This window comes from Oncorhynchus nerka, linkage group LG15 (assembly GCF_034236695.1).
Source record: "Oncorhynchus nerka isolate Pitt River linkage group LG15, Oner_Uvic_2.0, whole genome shotgun sequence".
Taxonomy (NCBI): Eukaryota; Metazoa; Chordata; class Actinopteri; order Salmoniformes; family Salmonidae; genus Oncorhynchus; species Oncorhynchus nerka.
Window position 1 is genome coordinate 18,274,999 of NC_088410.1, and position 26,119 is coordinate 18,301,117.

The window sequence follows — 26,119 nt, forward strand, 5'->3', positions numbered from 1 at the left end:
ACGAAACGAATAGAACTGCTGCCGCGGTAGAATTAAAATAATGTTCTTGAACAACGCGTTGTCTCTAGAGCGCGATATTCTCTCGTGAATGGATGTCAGAAGGCTGGTCGAACACAATATCCCTTATGTTCCCCAAAAACAATGGTCCTATTTATAACGTTTCATATGAGGGTTATGAAAAGGCTCGACTTCCCTTGCAACCACAGTTTTCCCTGACAGACCCATCTCTGAAACTCACCAATATTTTCTCAAAAAGAAAGCTTTGACAGAATGGCACACTTCTATGACATACACATTTATTGTGATATTTTACATAATTCTCCCACCAACATTATTACTAGTCATGTAAACAATAATGTAAACAAGCATTTAGGCTACTAGACAAAGAAGCATAATGACCCACATAAAACCATTATTACATTTTAGTGTGCAAATCTAGATTGACAATTTCATATTAGGGTAGAATAATAAACAAAATACAGTATTCCTTAGTTCTAGATTGACAAATTCAAGTGTCAAACGGTTATTTTGGGGTACATGTTACAATTAATTCCATGTGTAACACACATCTGACAATTATATAGGTCAATTTGACATATGTCCAAAATGGTAACCTTTTCCCTAAAAAAGTGCACTGCGTTTCACCATTCGAGACGTACCCTATTGAATGCCAACATTCACCTTTCTTCATACTGATTGCAATTCATGTCATGTACTTAATGTTAACACGAGAAGTCCAGACCCTGTTCATGTCCTTTAGAAAATAACCAGGGTTTGAATTACGGGGGGGGCAGATTGAACACCCTCACCGTTCATGCACCCCCAAGAGGCCATGTATAATTTGAACCCTGGTTCTAATGGCAGGTCAATTAAATTAGAATAACAGGTGAACAACATAGTGGGGAAAGATTCCCAGTCAACATGGTTCAGAGAACAGGCATCCTTATTCAAGTCAATGATGTCATAATGGGTGGACTATTTCTATGGTTCAGAGAACAGGCATCCTTATTCAAGTCAATGATGTCATAATGGGTGGACTATTTCTATGGTTCAGAGAACAGGCATCCTTATTCAAGTCAATGATGTCATAATGGGTGGACTATTTCTATGGTTCAGAGAACAGGCATCCTTATTCAAGTCAATGATGTCATAATGGGTGGACTATTTCTATGGTCCAGAGAGGTTTAGAAACAAACACAGGAAGTGATGTAACAATACAAAGAAACAAAAAAGTGCCACTGTCGGCGCGTTATCAGCTACACTGTGCCACTAAAACAAGCGGTGAAATCGACTGGCCATTGGCAAAATTGCCATGAAGACAATATTAATTTGTGCATAGTGATTGGTTAACTGATTAGCTATCTCGCTCGCTCTGGAAACAAGTGTTGCTACTTTATCCTGGCAGGCTATGCTTCAGTCCCAAATGGCACCCTATACCCTACCTAGTGAAATAGACCTGGTTAAAACTAGTGAACTATATAAGGATGCAATTTGGGACACATAATATGTTTTCAAACTTTGGCTGGTCCAGGATCAGTTTGACTATTTCCCTAAAATATTCCTAAGAGCTTTACAAGTAGGCCATCATTGTAAATAAGAATTTGTTCTAAACTTACTTGCCTAGTTAAATAAAGAAAAAGATGTCAACAGGTTGGCTGTGTAGGTAAGGAGAGTAGGATGCATCATTATGGGGTTATCAGCCAGTCTGAGGACTTACTGAGGTAGCCGACCACAAGAGACTAACACAGGAGAGACCAAACAAAACCATGTGCCTCTCTAACACAAACACACTCTCAAAAGACCTTCTACGCAGCAGTCCTGGAGGAAGTGGCAGCTTAGAGGGAACATGGCTCTTGAACGTTTAAAATGAGAAAGTATGTAGAGATTATATTGGACCTAAAAGTTAAATAACTTCCCTTTTTCTGGCCCACAAATTGTTTTTGACGAACAAATCGGTCCGGGGAAAAAATCTGTGCGGCCATCCTCGGAATTTAGAAAATATCGATGCGGCCTTTGAGACAAAATGATTGCCCACCTTTCTATAAGACATAAAGCAGGGTCTGGAGTATTTCCTGGAGTATTTCCTGGTCATGACTTGAACCAGGAAGAACTCCAGGCGATAGCTTTTTGTAACGGAGCAGGGTGAAGATGCCCCTATACGCGGATCTTGGGTCAGTTTAGCATTTTTTCCCACTAATAGTTCAAGTTAAGAGGAATCAAAAACTGATCCAAGAACTGTAACTAAGGGAATCTTCACCCCGGAGGTTCTGTAACACAAAACACAATACCTGTTACCTAACCACCTTGTTTAGCCAATAGCCATCAGTCCATAATAACTGGTGCGTGGTGCCTCTAGATGTGGTTCAGAACAGAGGTGTTTGTGGTTGATATGTAAATGAATGATTGGCCAGTGTCCCTGTATCTCTTCAATGATTGGCTGGTGTCCCTGTATCTCTTCATTGATTGGCTGGTGTCCCTGTATCTCTTTAGCTCTTCCCCATCATCTTTAACAGCAGCTGTACAAGGAGGAGGTAGACGCATGAAGACAAAGGTCACACAGGTCAAGTTCATCTTAACCTTTGAGACAGACAAACTGATACTCATGATGAGTAATGATCATTAGCCCAAGGAGAGTGCCTCACAAAAAGCACACCACACTAAGGTCTGGAGGAAATAACACTGTCTAGCTAATACATGTTTTATTTTCTTCAAAGGTTGACTGTGACTTGGAAAGAGATAGGGAGGGAGGGAGGAAGGAGATAGGGAGGGAGGGAGGAAGGAGATAGGGAGGGAGGGAGGAGATAGGGAGGGAAGGAGGAGATAGGGAGGGGCGAGCAAGAGAAGGAGAAGAAAAAGGAAGGGATAGAGAGGGAGAAAGAGGTAGGGATGGGGGTACCTACCTGAGTGAGGTGGTAGTCTCCGTCGACTAGCTGCTCGATGATGTTGAAGTGATCTGTGTTTGGAACGTCCTCCAATGTTACCTTCAGTCCTTCTGTTGACTCCAGAGTCTGCAAGAGGGAAGGAGGAGAGGAGGGAGAGAGGAAGGGAAGAGAGGGAGAGCAAAGAGGGAGAGAGGAAGGGAAGAGAGGGAGAGCAAAGAGGGAGAGAGGAAGGGAAGAGAGGGAGAGCAAAGAGGGAGAGAGGAAGAGAAGAGAGGGAGAGCAAAGAGGGAGAAAAAAGGGACAGAAAGTTAGTAATTTTCTAGGCCCTAAAACTCTCCCAAAAATATAAGGGTGCAGCTGTGTTATAAAGGTGAATTGTTTTGTCACTTTCTGAAATCTACAAGAACAATCTAGATATATTCTAATGTGTCCCAGACAATGTCTGTTTTTCCATCCATGGAACTCAGACACATTCTATTCGTCAGCTCTGATTCTGTGTTCTACTTCTATGTGTTCAGTCTGTACTGACTTTGTAGTAGTCCTCCGACTGCTTCCGGAACTCTGGCGAGTCTTTCTGCGCCACGGCAACCACGATGTCACAGTTGGAGGAGGAGAGTTTGAGCTGCGGAACCAGCTGACTAGGACTGTTCCTCAGAGCCACCTCTCTGTGAAGAGACAGAGAGTGAGACATTTCATCTTCTTCACTCTCTCACATACACAATGTCAAACACACAGACTACATCTCTCTCTCTAAATATAGGATTCAGTTCATCTTCTTCACTCTCTCACATACACAATGTCAAACACACAGACTACATCTCTCTCTCTAAATATAGGATTCATTTCATCTTCTTCACTCTCTCATACACAAACACACACAAATAAATCGGCCATTGATAAACACCATTACTCATTGACCTTAGATGACCATTAGTAGATACGGTAGAGCAGTGGTTCCCAAACGTTTTATAGTCCCGTACCCCTTTAAACATTCAACCTCCAGCTGTACCCCCTCTAGCACCAGGTTAGCGTACTCTCAAATGTTGTTTTTTGCCATCATTGTAAGCCTCCACACACACTATACGATACATTTATTAACCATAAGAGTGAGTTTGTCACAACCCGGCTCGTGGTGAGTGACAAAGAGCTCTTATAGGACCAGGGCACAAATAATAATAATCAATAATATTGCTCTTTATTTAACCATTTTACATATAAAACCTTATTTGTTCATCGAAGATGGTGAATATCTCACCACAGGTTAATGAGAAGGGTGTGATTGAAAGGATGCACATAACTCTGCAATGTTGGGTTGTATTGGAGAGAGTCTCAGTCTTAAATCATTTTCCACACCTGCTGTGCCTTTATTTCGTTTTTAATGCTTGTGAGGGCTGAGAATCCACTCTCACATAGGTACATGGTTGAATAGGGCATCAGTGTCTTAACAGCGTGATTTGCTAAGGCAAGAAACTCTGCGCGCAGCCCTATCCAGAAATCTGGCAGTGGCTTCTGATTAAATTCAATTTTCACAGAACAGCTTGTTGCAATTTCAATGAGGCTCTCTTGTTCAGATATCGGTAAGTGGACAGGAGGCAGGGCATGAAAGGGATGACGAATCCAGTTGTTTGTGTCGTCCGTTTCGGGAAAGTACCTGCGTAATTGTGCACCCAGCTCACTCAGGTGCTTCACTATATCACATGACATTGTCCGTAAGCTTGAGGTCATTTGCACACAAAAGAATCATACAATGATGGAAAGACCTGTGTGTTGTCCTTGTTAATGCAGACAGAGAAGAGCTCCATCTTCTTAATCATAGCCTCAATTGTAACGTTGAAAGAGGTGACTGGGTTTGGAGTCAGGCGCAGAGAGCCAAGGAACGGGGAAAACACGCTTTATTGTCCAACCAAGAAATGTACAGAAATAGGTGGCACCAAACACAGGCGTACATACACACCACCTAGAATACCCCCTGGTATCTAACCGGACAGCGGAAACTCCACAGTCATAAATAATACCTCTAGAATACCCCCCTGGTATCTAACCGGACAGCGGAAACCCCACAGTCATAAATAATACCTCTAGAATACCCCCTGGTATCTAACCAGAGAGCGGAAACCCCACAGTCATAAATAATACCTCTAGAATACCCCCTGGTATCTAACCGGACAGCGGAAACCCCACAGTCATAAATAATACCTCTAGAATACCCCCCTGGTATCTAACCGGACAGCGGAAACCCCACAGTCATAAATAATACCTCTAGAATACCCCCTGGTATCTAACCGGACAGCGGAAACCCCACAGTCATAAATAATACCTCTAGAATACCCCCTGGTATCTAACCGGACAGCGGAAACCCCACAGTCATAAATAATACCTCTAGAATACCCCCTGGTATCTAACCGGACAGCGGAAACCCCACAGTCATAAATAATACCTCTAGAATACCCCCTGGTATCTAACCGGACAGCGGAAACCCCACAGTCATAAATAATACCTCTAGAATAGAACCCCCTGGTATCTAACCGGACAGCGGAAACCCCACAGTCATAAATAATACCTCTAGAATACCCCCTGGTATCTAACCAGATCTAAGCGGAAACCCCACAGTCATAAATAATACCTCTAGAATACCCCCTGGTATCTAACCGGACAGCGGAAACCCCACAGTCATAAATAATACCTCTAGAATACCCCCTGGTATCTAACCGGACAGCGGAAACCCCACAGTCATAAATAATACCTCTAGAATACCCCCTGGTATCTAACCGGACAGCGGAAACCCCACAGTCATAAATAATACCTCTAGAATACCCCCCTGGTATCTAACCGGACAGCGGAAACCCCACAGTCATAAATAATACCTCTAGAATACCCCCTGGTATCTAACCGGACAGCGGAAACCCCACAGTCATAAATAATACCTCTAGAATACCCCTGGTATCTAACCGGACAGCGGAAACCCCACAGTCATAAATAATACCTCTAGAATACCCCCTGGTATCTAACCGGACAGCGGAAACCCCACAGTCATAAATAATACCTCTAGAATACCCCCTGGTATCTAACCGGACAGCGGAAACCCCACAGTCATAAATAATACCTCTAGAATACCCCCTAACCGGACAGCGGAAACCCCACAGTCATAAATAATACCTCTAGTATCTAACCGGACAGCGGAAACCCCACAGTCATAAATAATACCTCTAGAATACCCCCTGGTATCTAACCGGACAGCGGAAACCCCACAGTCATAAATAATACCTCTAGAATACCCCCTGGTATCTAACCGGACAGCGGAAACCCCACAGTCATAAATAGAATACCCCTGGTATCTCTAGAACCTCTAGAATACCCCCTGGTAAACCCGGACAGCGGAAACCCCACAGTCATAAATAATACCTCTAGAATACCCCCTGGTATCTAACCGGACAGCGGAAACCCCACAGTCATAAATAATACCTCTAGACCCCTGGTATAACCGGACAGCGGAAACCCCACAGTCATAAATATCTAACCTGGGACAGCGGAAACCCCACAGTCATAAATAATACCTCTAGAATACCCCTGGTATCTAACCGGACAGCGGAAACCCCACAGTCATAAATAATACCTCTAGAATACCCCTGGTATCTGGAAACCCCACAGTCATAAATAATACCTCTAAGAATCTGGTATCTAACCGGACAGCGGAAAACAGAAACCCCACAGTCATAAATAATACCTCTAGAATACCCCTGGTATCTAACCGACAGCGGAAACCCCACAGTCATAAATAATACCTCTAGAATACCCCCCTGGTATCTAACCGGACAGCGGAAACCCCACAGTCATAAATAATACCTCTAGAATACCCCCTGGTATCTAATCGGACAGCGGAAACCCCACAGTCATAAATAATACCTCTAGAATACCCCCTGGTTTCTAACCGGACAGCGGAAACCCCACAGTCATAAATAATACCTCTAGAATACCCCCTGGTATCTAACCGGACAGCGGAAACCCCACAGTCATAAATAATACCTCTAGAATACCCCCTGGTATCTAACCGGACAGCGGAAACCCCACAGTCATAAATAACACCTCTAGAATACAGAAACACCCACCACCAAAGGACCAAGCAGCGTGGTAACGGGAAGCAGCAGCGATCACAGGACTCCTGGACATGGGAGGAGATTCTGGACGGCAAGGGACCCTGGGTATAGCTGGGAGAGTATCGCCGCCCCAAGGCTGAGCTGGAGGCAGCGAAAGCCGAGAGGCGGTGGTATGAGAAGGCAGCACAGCAGTGCGGCTGGAAGCCCGAGAGGCAGCCCCAAAAATGTATTGGGGGAGGCACACTTGTGTCGAAGTCAGGTCGGAGACCTGCACCAACTCCCCGTGCTTACCGTGGAGAGAGAGGGACCGGGCAGGCACCGTGTTATGCCGTGAGGCGCACGTGTCCCCAGTACGTGTGCTTAGCCTGGTGCGCTACATCCCAGCTCCCCGTATCGGCCGGGCTAGAGTGGGCATCGAGCCAGGTGCCATTTTTTAATTTTTTTATTTATTTCACCTTTATTTAACCAGGTAGGCTAGTTGAGAACAAGTTCTCATTTGCAACTGCGACCTGGCCAAGATAAAGCATAGCAGTGTGAACAGACAACACAGAGTTACACATGGAGTAAACAATTAACAAGTCAATAACACAGTAGAAAAAAAAGGGGAGTCTATATACATTGTGTGCAAAAGGCATGAGGAGGTAGGCGAATAATTACAATTTTGCAGATTAACACTGGAGTGATAAATGATCAGATGGACATGTACAGGTAGAGATATTGGTGTGCAAAAGAGCAGGAAAGTAAATAAATAAAAACAGTATGGGGATGAGGTAGGTGAAAATGGATGGGCTATTTACCAATAGACTATGTACAGCTGCAGCGATCGGTTAGCTGCTCAGATAGCAGATGTTTGAAGTTGGTGAGGGAGATAAAAGTCTCCAACTTCAGCGATTTTTGCAATTCGTTCCAGTCACAGGCAGCAGTACTGGAACGAAAGGCGGTCAAATGAGGTGTTGGCTTTAGGGATGATCAGTGAGATACACCTGCTGGAGCGCGTGCTACGGATGGGTGTTGCCATCGTGACCAGTGAACTGAGATAAGGCGGAGCTTTACCTAGCATGGACTTGTAGATGACCTGAAGCCAGTGGGTCTGGCGACGAATATGTAGCGAGGGCCAGCCGACTAGAGCATACAAGTCGCAGTGGTGGGTGGTATAAGGTGCTTTAGTGACAAAACGGATGGCACTGTGATAAACTGCATCCAGTTTGCTGAGTAGAGTGTTGGAAGCAATTTTGTAGATGACATCGCCAAAGTCGAGGATCGGTAGGATAGTCAGTTTTACTAGGGTAAGTTTGGCGGCGTGAGTGAAGGAGACTTTGTTGCGGAATAGAAAGCCGACTCTTGATTTGATTTTCCATTGGAGAAGTTTGATATGAGTCTGGAAGGAGAGTTTACAGTCTAGCCAGACACCTAGGTACTTATAGATGTCCACATATTCATGAAGCCGGCGCAGCGCATCTGGTCACCAGTGCGTCTCCTCGGGCCGGGGTACATGGCACCAGCCCTGCGCATGGTGTCCCCGGTTCGCCAGCACAGCCCAGTGCGAGCTATTCCACCTCGCCGCACTGGCCTGGCTACGGGGAGCATTCAGCCAGGTAGGGTTGGGCAGGCTCGAGAGTTCAGGGGCCTTGCTTTAACAAAGGTAACCATTTTCACTGTAGTGTTCTAAACATCTTTCAATCCGTCAGGCATTCCCTTGGCAGCAAGAAAGAGCCTCTGGGTGGATGCTGCAGTGGACCCAAGAGCCTCTGGGTGGATGCTGCAGTGGACCCAAGAGCCTCTGGGTGGATGCTGCAGTGGACCCAAGAGCCTCTGGGTGGATGCTGCAGTGGACCCAAGAGCCTCTGGGTGGATGCTGCAGTGGACCCAAGAGCCTCTGGACCCAAGAGCCTCTGGGTGGATGCTGCAGTGTACCCAAGAGCCTCTGGGTGGATGCTGCAGTGGACCCAAGAGCCTCTGGGTGGATGCTGCAGTGTACCCAAGAGCCTCTGGGTGGATGCTGCAGTGGACCCAAGAGCCTCTGGGTGGATGCTGCAGTGGACCCAAGAGCCTCTGGGTGGATGCTGCAGTGGACCCAATAGCCTCTGGGTGGATGCTGCAGTGTACCCAAGAGCCTCTGGGTGGATGCTGCAGTGTACCCAAGAGCCTCTGGGTGGATGCTGCAGTGGACCCAAGAGCCTCTGGGTGGATGCTGCAGTGTACCCAAGAGCCTCTGGGTGGATGCTGCAGTGGACCCAAGAGCCTCTGGGTGGATGCTGCAGTGGACCCAAGAGCCTCTGGGTGGATGCTGCAGTGGACCCAAGAGCCTCTGGGTGGATGCTGCAGTGGACCCAAGAGCCTCTGGGTGGATGCTGCAGTGTACCCAAGACCCAAGAGCCTCTGGGTGGATGCTGCAGTGGACCCAAGAGCCTCTGGGTGGATGCTGCAGTGGACCCAAGAGCCTCTGGGTGGATGCTGCAGTGGACCCAAGAGCCTCTGGGTGGATGCTGCAGTGGACCCAAGAGCCTCTGGGTGGATGCTGCAGTGGACCCAAGAGCCTCTGGGTGGATGCTGCAGTGGACCCAAGAGCCTCTGGGTGGATGCTGCAGTGTACCCAAGAGCCTCTGGGTGGATGCTGCAGTGTACCCAAGAGCCTCTGGGTGGATGCTGCAGTGTACCCAAGAGCCTCTGGGTGGATGCTGCAGTGTACCCAAGAGCCTCTGGGTGGATGCTGCAGTGTACCCAAGAGCCTCTGGGTGGATGCTGCAGTGTACCCATGAGCCTCTGGGTGGATGCTGCAGTGTACCCATGAGCCTCTGGGTGGATGCTGCAGTGTACCCATGAGCCTCTGGGTGGATGCTGCAGTGTACCCATGAGCCTCTGGGTGGATGCTGCAGTGTACCCAAGAGCCTCTGGGTGGATGCTGCAGTGTACCCAAGAGCCTCTGGGTGGATGCTGCAGTGTACCCAAGAGCCTCTGGGTGGATGCTGCAGTGTATCCAAGAGCCTCTGGGTGGATGCTGCAGTGTACCCATGAGCCTCTGGGTGGATGCTGCAGTGAACCCAAGAGCCTCTGGGTGGATGCTGCAGTGAACCCAAGAGCCTCTGGGTGGATGCTGCAGTGAACCCAAGTGGCGTCGGGAGCAACTGCTTGCATGCGCTTTACCACTCCACTGTGTCTCCCTGTCATGGCTTTTGCTCCATCAGTACAGATACCAACACATCTTGACCACCAAAGTCCATTTGATGTTACAAACCTGTCCAGTACTTGAAAGATATCCTCATGTTGTCCTGGTTTCCAGTGGTTTTCAGAAGAGGATGTCTTCCTTAATTAACCCCCTATAAACGTAACGGACATATACCAGGAGCTGTGCCAGGCCCGCTACGTCTGTTGACTCCTCCAGCTGTAACGCACAGAATTCACTGGCTTGTATGTGAAGCAGTAATTGTTTCAAAACATCCGCGGCGCATGAAGAATGAAGTCCTCCACAATAGTATGGGGCTTGCCTGTCCTAGCCACTCGGTAGCTCACCATATAAGACACTTCTAACCCCTTCTTATTAATGGTATCTGTTGCTTTTATACATGTCTCACTACTCGAAAGTCATCTTTATTCTCGCTCAAAAAAACTCCTGTGGCTTATTTTTCAAATTGTCATGTTTCGTTTCTAAATGTCTGCACAAGAGTGAAGGTTTCCCGCGAGAGAGTAACGGTTAATGTGATTGAATGAGTAACGGTTAATGTGATTGGATGTTCATTATTTGACTAGGCTCCCTGTATTTGACATTGTGTTGTTATTTCGCTGAACACTCGATGGTTTCATTTTATTTTTGGCAGTGAAACGAGGCTAATCAGGCGAGAGAGAAAAAACTCACCCAAATGTATATCCCCATGGAAAACATTAATGTACTGTTTGAAAATGTGAGAAAAAATACATTAAATTATATATTTTTTATTTGGTGTACCCCCGACAGCATTGCGTGTACCCCAGTTTGGGAATACCTGAGGTAGAGCATTCAGTGGTGCATCTTCAGGGGAGGATGGGTGTGGGGGTGTGTGGTACGTACTCTGTCATCTTCAGAGGCTCGTTGACATAGGTGGATAGGATGGGCAGGAGGTCATATATACCACTGACCAGGAACGCACCTGAGAGAGAGAGAGACAATGTATGGGTATGGAGATAGGAGGGAGAGACAATGTTTGGGTAAGGAGATAGGAGAGAGAGACAATGTATGGGTATGGAGATAGGAGAGAGAGACAATGTTTGGGTAAGGAGATAGGAGAGAGAGACAATGTATGGGTATGGAGATAGGAGGGAGAGACAATGTATGGGTAAGGAGATAGGAGAGAGAGACAATGTATGGGTAAGGAGATAGGAGAGAGAGACAATGTATGGGTAAGGAGATAGGAGGGAGAGACAATGTTTGGGTATGGAGATAGGAGGGAGAGACAATGTATGGGTAAGGAGATAGGAGAGAGAGACAATGTATGGGTAAGGAGATAGGAGAGAGAGACAATGTATGGGTATGGAGATAGGAGGGAGAGACAATGTATGGAGTAAGAGAGATGGAGATAGGAGAGAGACAATGTATGGGTAAGGAGATAGGAGAGAGAGACAATGTATGGGTATGGAGATAGGAGAGAGAGACAATGTATGGGTATGGAGATAGGAGGGAGAGACAATGTATGGGTAAGGAGATAGGAGGGAGAGACAATGTATGGGTAAGGAGATAGGAGGGAGAGACAATGTATGGGTAAGGAGATAGGAGAGAGAGACAATGTATGGGTAAGGAGATAGGAGGGAGAGACAATGTATGGGTATGGAGATAGGAGAGAGAGACAATGTATGGGTATGGAGATAGGAGAGAGAGACAATGTATGGGTAAGGAGATAGGAGGGAGAGACAATGTATGGGTATGGAGATAGGAGAGAGAGACAATGTATGGGTAAGGAGATAGGAGAGAGAGACAATGTATGGGTAAGGAGATAGGAGAGAGAGACAATGTATGGGTAAGGAGATAGGAGGGAGAGACAATGTATGGGTAAGGAGATAGGAGAGAGAGACAATGTATGGGTAAGGAGATAGGAGGGAGAGACAATGTATGGGTAAGGAGATAGGAGGGAGAGACAATGTATGGGTAAGGAGATAGGAGGGAGAGACAATGTATGGGTAAGGAGATAGGAGAGAGAGACAATGTATGGGTATGGAGATAGGAGGGAGAGACAATGTATGGGTAAGGAGATAGGGAGAGACAATGTATGGGTAAGGAGATAGGAGGGAGAGACAATGTATGGGTAAGGAGATAGGAGGGAGAGACAATGTATGGGTAAGGAGATAGGAGGGAGAGACAATGTATGGGTAAGGAGATAGGAGGGAGAGACAATGTATGGGTAAGGAGATAGGAGGGAGAGACAATGTATGGGTTGGAGATAGGAGGGAGAGACAATGTATGGGTAAGGAGATAGGAGAGAGAGACAATGTATGGGTAAGGAGATAGGAGAGAGAGACAATGTATGGGTAAGGAGATAGGAGAGAGAGACAATGTATGGGTAAGGAGATAGGGAGAGAGAGACAATGTATGGGTAAGGAGATAGGAGAGAGAGACAATGTATGGGTATGGAGATAGGAGGGAGAGACAATGTATGGGTAAGGAGATAGGAGGGAGAGACAATGTATGGGTAAGGAGATAGGAGGGAGAGACAATGTATGGGTAAGGAGATAGGAGGGAGAGACAATGTATGGGTAAGGAGATAGGAGGGAGAGACAATGTATGGGTAAGGAGATAGGAGGGAGAGACAATGTATGGGTAAGGAGATAGGAGGAGAGACAATGTATGGGTACAGATAGGAGGGAGAGACAATGTATGGGTAAGGAGATAGGAGGGAGAGACAATGTATGGGTAAGGAGATAGGAGAGAGAGACAATGTATGGGTAAGGAGATAGGAGGGAGAGACAATGTATGGGTAAGGAGATAGGAGAGAGAGACAATGTATGGGTATGGAGATAGGAGGGAGAGACAATGTATGGGTAAGGAGATAGGAGGGAGAGACAATGTATGGGTAAGGAGATAGGAGGGAGAGACAATGTATGGGTAAGGAGATAGGAGGGAGAGACAATGTATGGGTAAGGAGATAGGAGGGAGAGACAATGTATGGGTAAGGAGATAGGAGGGAGAGACAATGTATGGGTAAGGAGATAGGAGGGAGAGACAATGTATGGGTAAGGAGATAGGAGAGAGAGACAATGTATGGGTAAGGAGATAGGAGAGAGAGACAATGTATGGGTAAGGAGATAGGAGGGAGAGACAATGTATGGGTAAGGAGATAGGAGGGAGAGACAATGTATGGGTAAGGAGATAGGAGGGAGAGACAATGTATGGGTAAGGAGATAGGAGGGAGAGACAATGTATGGGTAAGGAGATAGGAGAGAGAGACAATGTATGGGTAAGGAGATAGGAGAGAGAGACAATGTATGGGTAAGGAGATAGGAGGGAGAGACAATGTATGGGTAAGGAGATAGGAGAGAGAGACAATGTATGGGTAAGGAGATAGGAGAGAGAGACAATGTATGGGTAAGGAGATAGGAGGGAGAGACAATGTATGGGTAAGGAGATAGGAGAGAGAGACAATGTATGGGTAAGGAGATAGGAGAGAGAGACAATGTATGGGTAAGGAGATAGGAGGAGAGACAATGTATGGGTAAGGAGATAGGAGAGAGAGACAATGTATGGGTAAGGAGATAGGAGAGAGAGACAATGTATGGGTAAGGAGATAGGAGAGAGAGACAATGTATGGGATGGAGGAGAGAGAGACAATGTATGGGTAAGGAGATAGGAGGGAGAGACAATGTATGGGTAAGGAGATAGGAGAGAGAGACAATGTATGGGTAAGGAGATAGGAGGGAGAGACAATGTATGGGTAAGGAGATAGGAGAGAGAGACAATGTATGGGTAAGGAGATAGGAGGGAGAGACAATGTATGGGTAAGGAGATAGGAGAGAGAGACAATGTATGGGTAAGGAGATAGGAGAGAGAGACAATGTATGGGTAAGGAGATAGGAGAGAGAGACAATGTATGGGTATGGAGATAGGGAGAGAGACAATGTATGGGTAAGGAGATAGGAGGAGAGACAATGTATGGGTAAGGAGATAGGAGAGAGAGACAATGTATGGGTAAGGAGATAGGAGAGAGAGACAATGTATGGGTATGGAGATAGGAGAGAGAGACAATGTATGGGTAAGGAGATAGGAGAGAGAGACAATGTATGGGTAAGGAGATAGGAGAGAGAGACAATGTATGGGTAAGGAGATAGGAGGGAGAGAAGATTGTCAATCATTCAAAATAAAAAAGCAGGTCTTTCTGTGGTTATGGAGAAAGATTACTGAGCTCACGTCTCTGCTGACAACCCGCTATCTACTGACCTCTAACCTCTCACCTTTGATCTGAGGGGTCACACTGTACTGAGACCAGTCTGTAGAAAGGATCATAGCAGCCAGGTGGGCCCCCGCAGAGTGGCCACACAGGTACAGACCACTAGAGAGAGAGAGAGAGAGAGGATTGCCAGTCAGAAACCAACCCCTAACCTAGACATTCATATCATCAAATCATGACATCTCCTTTAGTCAGATAGTAAAGATTATATTCAACCACTCTTGGAGGGCAATGGGAGTTGATAAAAAATGTGCTTCTATATCATTAATACTGCCTTTAGTAAGTACAGATCTGAGATTGAGACTGATGAAGAGGGAGCACCTAATGTGTGAATACTGTTGAATGACGGACACCACACTCCTCCGCACCTGAGACACCATCAAATCCATGTTCCCTGGATGGGAAACAGGGGGACGAGGAGGAAAGTAAGAAAACATAGGAACAAACGAGGGACAGATGGAGTGCACAATTTTAGACCAACAGGCTGCTGTGCTCTGAAGACCCCAGCTGCAGTCTACAGAAGTAGTACGCTATAGATAAACAGGGAGACATTTGGGACGCATTCATAATGTCTCCTATGTTACTATGACATCACAAACCAGGGACACATCAACGGTACCTTTGGGAGCGATGTCGTAACCCACGGCGACCACCACGACGCCCTTATGGACCAATGGGACAGCCATAAACCCGGACTCCTCCTTACTAGGAAGAAGAAACATATAGGCCTTTTCTCAAATGGATTTGCTCAACTCCTGCATCCTCGTGGAGAAAAATGCACTTGTATGAAATTAGACTCCTCTCTACCTGCTGTTCTCTACCTGCTGTTCTCTACCTGCTGTTCTCTACCTGCTGTCCTCTACCTGCTGTTCTCTACCCACTTCCATTTCACCTACTGACAAACTGACTCTCTCCCACCACTTATTGGTTTCCGGTCATGGAGGAGAGAGGATGGAGGAGAGAGGATGGAGGAGAGAGGACAGAGGAGAGAGGACAGAGGAGAGAGGACAGAGGAGAGTGGACAGAGGAGAGAGGACGGAGGAGCGAGGACAGAGGAGAGAGGATGGAGGAGAGAGGACGGAGGAGAGAGGACGGAGGAGAGAGGATGGAGGAGAGAGGACGGAGGAGAGAGGATGGAGGAGAGAGGACAGAGGAGAGAGGACAGAGGAGAGTGGACAGAGGAGAGAGGACGGAGGAGAGAGGACGGAGGAGAGAGGACGAGAGGAGAGAGGACAGAGGACAGGAGAGGACAGAGGAGAGAGGACGGAGGAGAGAGGACGGAGGACGGAGGAGCGAGGACGGAGGAGAGAGGACGGAGGAGAGAGGACGGAGGAGAGAGGACAGAGGAGAGAGGAGAGAGGACAGAGGACGGAGGAGCGAGGACGGAGGAGAGAGGACGGAGGAGCGAGGACGGAGGAGCGAGGATGGACTTTTTCCCAAATGAGAAAACCCGAGCAAAATAGAATATGTAGAATGGTTATTAATTCCCCAATATCACAGCCATGACCAGAGAGACAAATGACTGACAGACAGACAGACAGACAGACAGACAGACAGACAGACAGACAGACAGACAGACAGACAGACAGACAGACAGACAGACAGACAGACAGACATTTACATTTAAGTCATTTAGCAGACGCTCTTATCCAGAGCGACTTACAAATTGGTGCATTCACCTTATGACATCCAGTGGAGCAGCCACTTTACAATAGTGACAGACAGACAGACAGACAGACAGACAGACAGACAGACAGACAGACAGACAGACAGACAGACAGACAGACAGACAGACAGACAGACAGACAGACAGACAGACAGACAGACAGACAGACAGACAGACAGACAGACAGATAGATAGATAGATAGATAGATAGATAGATAGATAGATAGATAGATAGATAGATAGATAGATAGATAGATAGATAGATAGATAGATACCTAAGGAACTGCCAGTAGCCTCCATGGAGGTAGATTACCAGTGGGACATCTATAAGAAGAAAGAAAACATGGTTATGGGCAATTCCACAGTAACAGAATGATGTGGACACTCAGATTTCTTTACTTTCAAATATATGTCAAACAAAAAACTAAGTTAAACAGCCCCATACAACACAATAACTACTTTTAACCATTTCCACTGAAAATTTACCAAAAAATTTACTTGCTAAGTTTGGTAACAGAATGACGATTTGTGCCATTTTTTCCATCCTTCCACACACCTTCACCCCCTCCCCCGCAAACACCCACTTAGAAGATCCATGGACAGATGCTTATGAGCTGTCTAACCCAGGGCACTGCCTGTGTCTGTGTGGATCTGTGTCTGTGTGGACCTGTGTCTGTGTGGACCTGTGTCTGTGTGGATCTGCGTCTGTGTGGATCTGTGTCTGTGTGGACCTGTGTCTGTGTGGATCTGCGTCTGTGTGAATCTGTGTCTGTGTGGACCTGTGTCTGTGTGGACCTGTGTCTGTGTGGATCTGTGTCTGTGTGCCCTTGATAAGGGCTACCGCATCCCCTTTAAGGGCTACCGCATCCCCTTGATAAGGGCTACCGCATCTCCTTGATAAGGGCTACCGCATCCCCTTGATAAGGGCTACCGCATCCCTTGATAAGGGCTACCGCATCCCCTTGATAAGGGCTACCGCATCCCCTTGATAAGGGCTACCGCATCCCCTTGATAAGGGCTACCGCATCCCCTATAAGGGCTACCGCATCCCCTTGATAAGGGCTACCGCATCTCCTTGATAAGGGCTACCGCATCTCCTTGATAAGGGCTACCGCATCTCCTTGATAAGGGCTACCGCATCCCATTTAAGTCATTAGACATCTGTCACGGCTGTCAGTAATGTGCTGCTGCCTTACTGCACTACAGTACTACACAACAGTAGTACACTACAGTACTACACAACAGTAGTAGACTACAGTACTACACAACAGTAGTTATGTACACTACAGTACTACACAACAGTAGTAATGTACACTACAGTACTACACAACAGTAGTAATGTACATTACAGTACTGAGCTACACTATTACACTACAGTACTACACTATTACACTACAGTACAACACTACATTACTCCACTACACTACTGAACTACAGTATTACACCACATTACACTACAGTACTACACTACTACACCACAGTACTACACTATTACACTACAGTACAACACTACATTACTCCACTACACTTACGCATCACTGCACTTTGTATACCAGGGTTGGCTGGCCTTCTATAGTCACTCGTAGGCTCAGGCACTGGTATACTTTTATTTACAAAGCCATTTTGGGTTTACTACCTTTTTATTTGGGCATTTTTATTGTTCAGAAATGTGTTGGGTACTCTCTTCATTCGCTGGACTTTATCCTGCTAACTGTTCCAAATGTCCGAACTGAATTTGGTAAAAGGGCTTTTATGTACTCTGCACCATCGTCTTGGAACACCTTACAAAATACTTTTAAACTGGAAGAACTTGTCCTGATTGGTGTTTTTAAATCACTGATGAAGGATCTTGAGACTGATTCCCTGACCTGTCAATGTTTTTAATTTGCTGTTTTTGATTTTGCTTTACTCGTGAATTCAATGGGTTTTACTAGATTACTTGTAGTTTTTCATGTTGTTTGTCTGTAATTTTTGTCATGACTTGGTGCTGCCTATCTTGGCCAGGACGCTCTTGAAAAATAGATTTTAAATCTCAATGAGTCCTTCCTGGTTAAATAAAAAAATACACTACTGAACTACAGTATTACAGCACAGTACACTACTACACTACTACACCACAGTACTACACTACAGTACTACACTACTCCACTACAGTACAACACTACATTACTCCACTACAGTACAACACTACATTACTACAGTACTACACAACAGTATACCCCCTTTGGTCTCAACAACATACTGTAGCTGCAGTACACTAGTGTTAGATCAGGAGATCTGGAGAGAGTTTTGGTTTATGCTTCCTTTTAATACTATTGTGATGTAATATCTCAAATAATCAGTGACAGAAAATAACTCAGTTTTCATGTTTTCAGTGAAACCCTTCTTTTATTTAATTTCACCACGAGATGAAGAATGAGGGTGTGTGTCTCAGTAGCTGGGATCAGAGAGATGATGCCTGAGGGCTGTCTGTGGAGATGCCTGAGGGCTGTCTGTGGAGATGCCTGAGGGCTGTCTGTGGAGATGCCTGAGGGCTGTCTGTGGTGATGGGGGGGGGGGGCTGAGGGGGGCTGAGGGCTGTCTGTGGTGATGGGGGGGGACTGAGGAGTATTTATGTCTGTAATAAAGCCCTATTGTGGAGGAAAACTCATGCTGATTTCCAGGCCCACCCATGGTTGCGACCCTGCCCAGTCATGTGAAATCCATAGATTGGGGTCAAATGAATGTATTTCAATTGACTATTAACTCTAACTCACCAAAATCTTTGAAATTGTTGCATGTTGCGTTTATACGTGTGTCACTTGATTATCCTGTTATTCTATCATCATCTTCTAGTTGAAGACAATATCAGAGAGGGTGTGTTGTTGACAAACAAGATATATCACACACACACCTAGAGAAGTGGTGGTGGGAACATAGACGTCTAGTTTCTCCCCCTCTCCTTCTCCATAGGGAACGTTGAGGAGGGTTTGGGCCAGGCCACGGGCACGCTCCGTACCTAAACACGCACCAAAAACATGCACACGGAGAAATATACAGAGACACGCCCCTTTGTTTACTTTGCAAAAATGTATTTGGACTAAACTGTAGTGTAACCTACGGATACAGAAATACTTGTTAGCCATACGGGGCACAACAACAATAGAAATCAAACCAACGACATACAGTTGGTTACTTTCCAATCATTCATTTCATTATTCGGACTGCGGGCACCACCCATATGTCACGGCTAGCCTAAAGAAGATCCCTATAGCAATCAGTTGGCTATTGCTCTTTCCTGAACCCACACTCTTGTCAATAATCAACATTATCGGCTAGTTAATCAATCATCGACAGACCTTCTTTGAGCGCCGTCACGTGGGATTTGATAACGTCGTCTGCCGACATTCTGTGCGACCATTGGCTGGGCGAAAACTGCCTCTCTAGCTCCTGTCAAAGCAACCACACACAAGTGTGTTGTGAATCGGGGCGGCCATAGGTACAAGCTGGTTGGAGTGGGAACATTAGCTCATAAAGACCAGGCAGACAGCGAGGGCGCAGTCCAACAGCGCCCCCAGTCGGTAGTCATTCGGAACTTTTGATTAATAGCAGAAGTCAACATACAGATTTTTGTTGAAACTTTTGTTGTTTCAACAGATGATATGAGCAGTGAACTAAAGCATTTATAATCGATATTTAGATATGAGAAACGGTGCTTTATTTTATAGTAATAATGGCAAACGGATAGGCAAAGTTTAGAAATTAAGAGAGTAGGTTATGAAAAAGAGGAACTAGGCTACTTGCAGATTATTATATATTTCTAACAGTTGTTCAAATACTTTGTTATATAAAGGTTACATTTAAAAAATAAAAACAAATCATATTTTTTTCACCAGGTTCATATGTTAATATAGCATGTTGTTTTGTTATTATGCATGCCTGCTTCCTGGGGAATAGGGGCGCGCGTACTTACGAGAGACGCACATATTTGTGCTCTACAAATGTTGTGTATTTTCTTTTGGATGCAGAAGAGAACTGTAATGCGTTAAAACAACCTGATATCCGAGGTCCACGTCTTTAGTCACAATCAATCACACACAAAGCAGAGCTACAGCTGCACCGGTTACATATTTACAGTACAATGTCTACTGTGTAAACAGACACAAAATCATATTAACATCACTTACATCCTTATTCATATCCTTCCAACGTGACATTATATGAACAGACACAAAACGTACATCATATTAACATCACTTACATCCTTATTCATATCCTTCCAACGTGACATTGTTGCTCTTGAATGTAACAACAGCAGATAGGCTCCGAGAGGCACAACACAGAGAACCTTTGGAATTGGACAAAAGATCAGTAGGGGAAAAAACGACCATCGGGTCCAGTGGGTCAACGGGTCTGCGGGACGAGTGTCTGCGCGGTGTCCCAATGTTCTCAGGCAAAATGTTTCAGTTGGCTAATTCTACAAACAGCTGTTTATTTGTTAACGACAAGAGCTAAGATTTTGTACCACACAGTCAGTGAACCACCGTAACTTGATGGCACAACAATAACAGCTCCTGTTATGGATGTAAGATGGCACAGTGATGCCATCTGTTGGTAAATGTTCATTACGGCAACTCTTGTGTTTTACCGGGGTGCTTGAGATACCCGGATGTGTTGTGATGTACTGAACAAGACTGGTTACTCGCATCAATGCCTCTGTCTCGTCATTTAACATTCAAACAGCTTCGTTAGAATTGCAGCCCGCCAAATGTAACAGTGCATTAGTACAGTAGTGCCTTCAGAGTATTATAATGAATTGTCTAGATACATGTTAAATACTGTGGAGCTCAGTACAATCACAAATGAGTTATGTGAAAGTACAACTTCATAATGAGTATAATTAACAAAGTCTCCCGCCAGAAGAACGAACATTTGACCTACTGGCGCGTTTGTCACGTGATTATTCTGTGAGCTGATTGGTTCGTTCAGTGACCCTGATCAAGCGTTTACAGAAACCGCCGCGGCGGGACATTCGTAATCTTTTCAGCCTCTCGAAAGAGTGCAGTTATTTTTCATAATTATTAGAAATATTGTGAAACAGAAGGTTAACGTAATGGAGTGTTTGAATGTTCCAAGAATCCTGCCAAATTCCCCACGGAAAGCAATAGGACAGATCCAGGTACGTTCACATTTTTTTTGAGACAAACGCTTGCTAGCATTTTTCCAACGTTACCCTAAACCTTTTTATAATCATATAACAAAACTAATATGCAATGCACTGACTGTACGTTCATATTTCTATGTTGATCGTACACATCAAACTCATTGTCTCTCATTTGTTTGCAGGTCATCTTTGGCCCAATGTTCTCAGGCAAAAGGTTTCCGTTCGCTAATTCTACATAAACATCTGTTTATTTGTTAACGACGAGCTAAGATTTTGTACCGACAGCCAGTGAACCACCGTTAACCTGATGGCACAACATTAACAACCCGTTAGAATTGTAGCCCGCCAAATGTAACAGTGCATTAGTACACGGTGTATTGTAATCTGCATTAGTACACGGTGTACTGTAATCAGCATCTCAAGCACTGCTCGTAACAAGCTACTGTAGTGTACTTTACATAGTAATACAAATTAGAATATATTAGTAATTGCATTTATCCTATAAACTGTAACCATCTACTCCACGTCAGTGTTTTAGAGAGCGCTTCGTAGTTGTATTACTAGTTTGTGATACATTTTTTTCTATAACTGACTGAAATGTATTTTCTTATTAACAGCACTGAGTTGATAAGGCGAGTGCGTCGTTTCCAGGTCGCTCGGTACAACTGTTTGGTGGTCAAATATGCCAAAGATACACGCTACTCTGAGAAGGGCATGGCCACGCACGACAAGTAAGAACACTCTGGTTTATGTCAAATACATGATCTCCTGATTTGTATAGATAACATTACATTTAACCTCACCCCCATGAACTAATTAATACCCCGTTTCTCCTGATTCTCATTGTTGCTACCCAGGACAACAGTTGTTTCTCCTGATTCTCATTGTTGCCACCCAGGACAACAGTTGTTTCCCCTCTGCTTTTGCGAGGTTGAACAGTAGAATACACAAGGTGTCATTGTGACATGTGGCGGTGCTTCGGCAGTGTCTCTTGTTGTGTCACTCACTGACAGACAATCAAATAGCCATGTCAGATAACATCTTATAGATTGATAAATGAGTTTAGCGGCCAGCTATTTAAACGTGTTATCATGGTCGAATTACCAGCCTGGGGCCCATTGGTTTTTTGTTTTTTGTCAGTCTCACTCAGATATATTAAAAACGTTCAACATTTCTCTCCACCCTGTTGCAAAATGTGCAGAATTGCATGAAATTAGCTGTAAAACAGTTCATTTTCCTCTCTGCCCCATGGCAAAATGTACCGAATTGCAGCATCACTAATGTATTTAGTAGGATGGTCTCTTTTTATTTATATATATATATATATATATGAATGTGTGTGTGTGCGTATATATGTGTGTGTATATTTATTTATTTATACACAAACACCAGAAACACAATGGAAGCTGTACCAGCCAACTGCCTGAGTGACCTGCGTTCTCTAGCTCTGCAGGCCTGCGTCATCGGAATCGACGAAGGACAGTTTGTAAGTATAGCACATTAGTCTGTTAGCCTCTCACTGTGTCCAACAGAGTGATCCTCTTTGTTCCTCACTAGATCATTACCTGTATGTCATCTACAGCTAAATAAGCTGCCATTGATATGCATCTGTTATATCAATCTGTTAAGCACATGGCATCATCAGCACCATATTCCTTAGTGTTATGACCTCTGCCAACCTGTTTTCAAACGTCTCCCCCAGACGTTCCACGTATTTAAGATATTCCAGAGCGAGCACACCTGATTCAACTGGTTAACTAATCATCAGGCCCTTGACTAGTTGAATCAAGGCTACAACAGAACTGTGAAATGCCTCTGAGGAGATCACTGACCTAGGCTACATTACCTACATTACACGGACCTAGGCTACATTACACGGACCTAGGCTACATTACCTACATTACACTGACCTAGGCTACATTACCTACATTACACTGACCTAGGCTACATTACCTACATTACACTGACCTAGGCTACATTACACTGACCTGGGCTACATTACCTACATTACACTAACCTAGGCTACATTACCTACATTACACTGACCTAGGCTACATTACACTGACCTAGGCTACATTACCTACATTACACTGACCTAGGCTACATTACCTACATTACACTGACCTAGGCTACATTACCTACATTGCACTGACCTAGGCTACATTACCAATGGCTACATTACCTACATTACACTGACCTAGGCTACATTACCAATGGCTACATTACCTACATTACACTGACCTAGGCTACATTACCAATGAGGTCCTAACTGTTATTTTGTTGTGTTTGTCAGTTCCCAGACATAGTGCAGTTCTGTGAGGAGATGGCCAACATGGGGAAGACTATAATCGTAGCGGCCCTGGACGGAACCTTCCAGAGAAAGGTAAACATGGATGATGAGTCCTATCCAACGTCTGCTGCCTGCCTCCTGGTTGTCGAGCATCGTAATCATGTCGTCATCGGTAACAGTTGTCTCAGAGAATAGAATATTTTACATTTACATTTAAGTCATTTAGCAGACGCTCTTATCCAGAGCGACTTACAAATTGGTGCGTTCACCTTATGACATCCAGTGGAACTGCCACTTTACAATAGTGCATCTAAATCTTTTAAGGGGGGGGTGAGAAGGATTACTTTATCCTATCCTAGGTATTCCTTAAAGAGTTTCAGTTTAATTTGAATTAATAACTGCGTATGAATGATGTGTGTGTCTGTCTGTCTGTTTCAGACAGTACACTAGCCAGAGAACTGTACTGTCTGACCTAACTCTGCCCTGTCCTGTCTGTCTGTTTCAGACAGTACACTAGCCAGAGAACTGTACTGTCTGACCTAACTCTGCCCTGTCTGTCTGTTTCAGACAGTACACTAGCCAGAGAACTGTACTGTCTGACCTAACTCTGCCCTGTCCTGTCTGTCTGTTTCAGACGGTACACTAGCCAGAGAACTACTGTCTGACCTAACTCTGCCCTGTCCTGTCTGTCTGTTTCAGACAGTACACTAGCCAGAGAACTACTGTCTGACCTAACTCTGCCCTGTCCTGTCTGTTTCAGACAGTACACTAGCCAGAGAACTACTGTCTGACCTAACTCTGCCCTGTCCTGTCTGTCTACAGCCCTTTGGAGACATCCTGAACCTGGTTCCCCTGGCTGAGAGCGTTGTGAAGCTGAACGCTGTCTGTATGCAGTGTTACAAGGAGGCAGCATACACCAAGAGACTGGGGGCAGAGAAAGAGGTGGGGGATGTGATTTATATTAGAACTGAGGAGAAACATCACATACATTAGAAACATCACATGCCTTTCAGACTCAAAGGTTGTATTCCCTTGAACGTCTGGGAGTGAAATGAGACTGGTGGTTTTTCATATCCTCTTTGTCGTTACAACCAATCTCTATTGACATTCACTGTCCTGGTCTACTTGCTTCTCTCCCTTTCTGAAATCCCCTCTTGATCTGTATCATCCCTGTTTTATTAGTCAACCAGTTAGGAATGAAAAGTCCCTGCAGGAATCACAGTTATCACTGTGTCCCATTTCACCGTTTATAACCCATCCGATCCTTTCACATCTGCCCAAAGGAGTAAGGAGGTTGATTTTAGGTCTGTGCCTATATTTGGACATGATCTCACTTCCTGTTTCTTGTCTGTGCCCCGCCCCCAGTTGGAGGTGATTGGTGGAGCCGATATGTACCATGCGCGGTGCAGGAAGTGTTACGGTGGCCTGATGGATGTGTTGAAGGAGAATAGCGCCCCCCACAGGGACGAGACGCCACCGCATGTGATGACAGGGAAACTGCTTGACAACACTACATCGCCACGGAAACTCTTTGCCACCCTACAACTCTGATCATTACCAGTAGACTATTCTTAAAGGGATAGTTCACTCACATGACTTTAAAGGGGAAGTTGACTTGGATTGGAACTGAATGAGATGGTGAACAATCCCTTTTAATTTTAGGTTTGGTAATTTGACTGGTGATGGGTTAAAAGCGATAGTTGACTTCATTTTCTAATTGGAGTAATGAACTATCCCTTTTAAGTTTTGCACTTGGAATGAGCTTGGACAATAAATGAAGCTCCATCAACCCGCTGAACGGTATGGTATCTGTGTAGTAACTGTCATTTTATAGGGCTTCATATACTTAGTACATATCATATTTTGTAAGACTTGGATACACCTGCTAAACCATACATACTGCCACGCAATGAGTCTAGTGTGCACAACTTAATATTCAACTGTTACTTTTTCTAGTTCTGGTCTGATTTGCCTCCTATAATAATACAAATATATATATATTTTTTTTAATGTTCATTTATGGTTTGTGTTCAGTCATTTTCCAGATTTTACAAAATCTTAAGTCGAACCCATAACTCAGTGTGCAAGGTCTTTTTTGTGTGCCAATCACCCCTAAAAAACCTAAGGTGGAGGGGCTCGGTTGTGCCACTACATCATGCCAATTGCACGCTCCCTCAACATGAGACATCTGGCATTGTGTTGTGACAATTGCACCTTTTAGTGGCCTTTTATTATCCCCAGCACAAGGTGCACCTGTGTAATAATGCTGTTTAATCCGCTTCTTGATATGCCACATGTCAGGTGGATGGATTATCTTGGCAAAGGAGAAATGCTCACTAACAGGGATGTAAACACATTTGTGCAAAGGAGAAATGCTCACTAACAGGGATGTAAACACATTTGTGCACAACATTAGAGAGAAGCTTTTTGTGCGTATAGGGAAAATTCTGTGTTTCTTCAGCTCATGAAACATGCACCCAACACTTAACATTATAGTTGCCAATCACCCTAGTGAACTGAGTGAAAGGAATAGCATTGGATTGCAGTCTAATGTACTAGCCTTGACTGAAATAACCTGTTTAGGTCTTGGCAGTTGGCACATTGTTGTACAGTACAACTAGCTGCCAATTAAGAT

At 45.0% G+C, this 26,119-nt stretch overlaps 2 protein-coding genes across 3 annotated transcripts; one reads left to right on the forward strand and one right to left on the reverse strand.

Moving 5' to 3' along the window:
- Nucleotides 1-279: 279 nt before the first annotated feature.
- Nucleotides 280-20,623, reverse strand: afmid (arylformamidase). Of its 2 annotated transcripts, none has more exons than XM_065001171.1 (11): nt 20,292-20,623; nt 19,390-19,480; nt 18,945-19,049; nt 16,327-16,375; nt 15,005-15,090; nt 14,707-14,779; nt 14,390-14,487; nt 11,022-11,100; nt 3,412-3,547; nt 2,901-3,008; nt 280-2,516 (listed from the first exon to the last, which is right to left on the reverse strand). In XM_065001171.1, the coding sequence occupies exons 1-11, from the start codon at nt 20,319-20,321 to the stop codon at nt 2,487-2,489; spliced, it is 885 nt and encodes a 294-aa protein (XP_064857243.1). In that variant the 5' UTR covers nt 20,322-20,623; the 3' UTR covers nt 280-2,486. The 2 variants fall into 2 exon arrangements, with proteins under 2 accessions (XP_064857243.1, XP_064857244.1); XM_065001172.1 differs by having other exon boundaries at nt 20,218-20,302.
- Nucleotides 20,624-21,008: 385 nt separating this feature from the next.
- Nucleotides 21,009-25,282, forward strand: tk1 (thymidine kinase 1, soluble). Its single transcript, XM_065001174.1, has 7 exons — nt 21,009-21,209; nt 21,377-21,408; nt 21,812-21,925; nt 22,587-22,680; nt 23,488-23,577; nt 24,307-24,426; nt 24,850-25,282. The coding sequence occupies exons 1-7, from the start codon at nt 21,144-21,146 to the stop codon at nt 25,033-25,035; spliced, it is 702 nt and encodes a 233-aa protein (XP_064857246.1). The 5' UTR covers nt 21,009-21,143; the 3' UTR covers nt 25,036-25,282.
- The last annotated feature ends 837 nt before the right edge of the window (nt 25,283-26,119 follow it).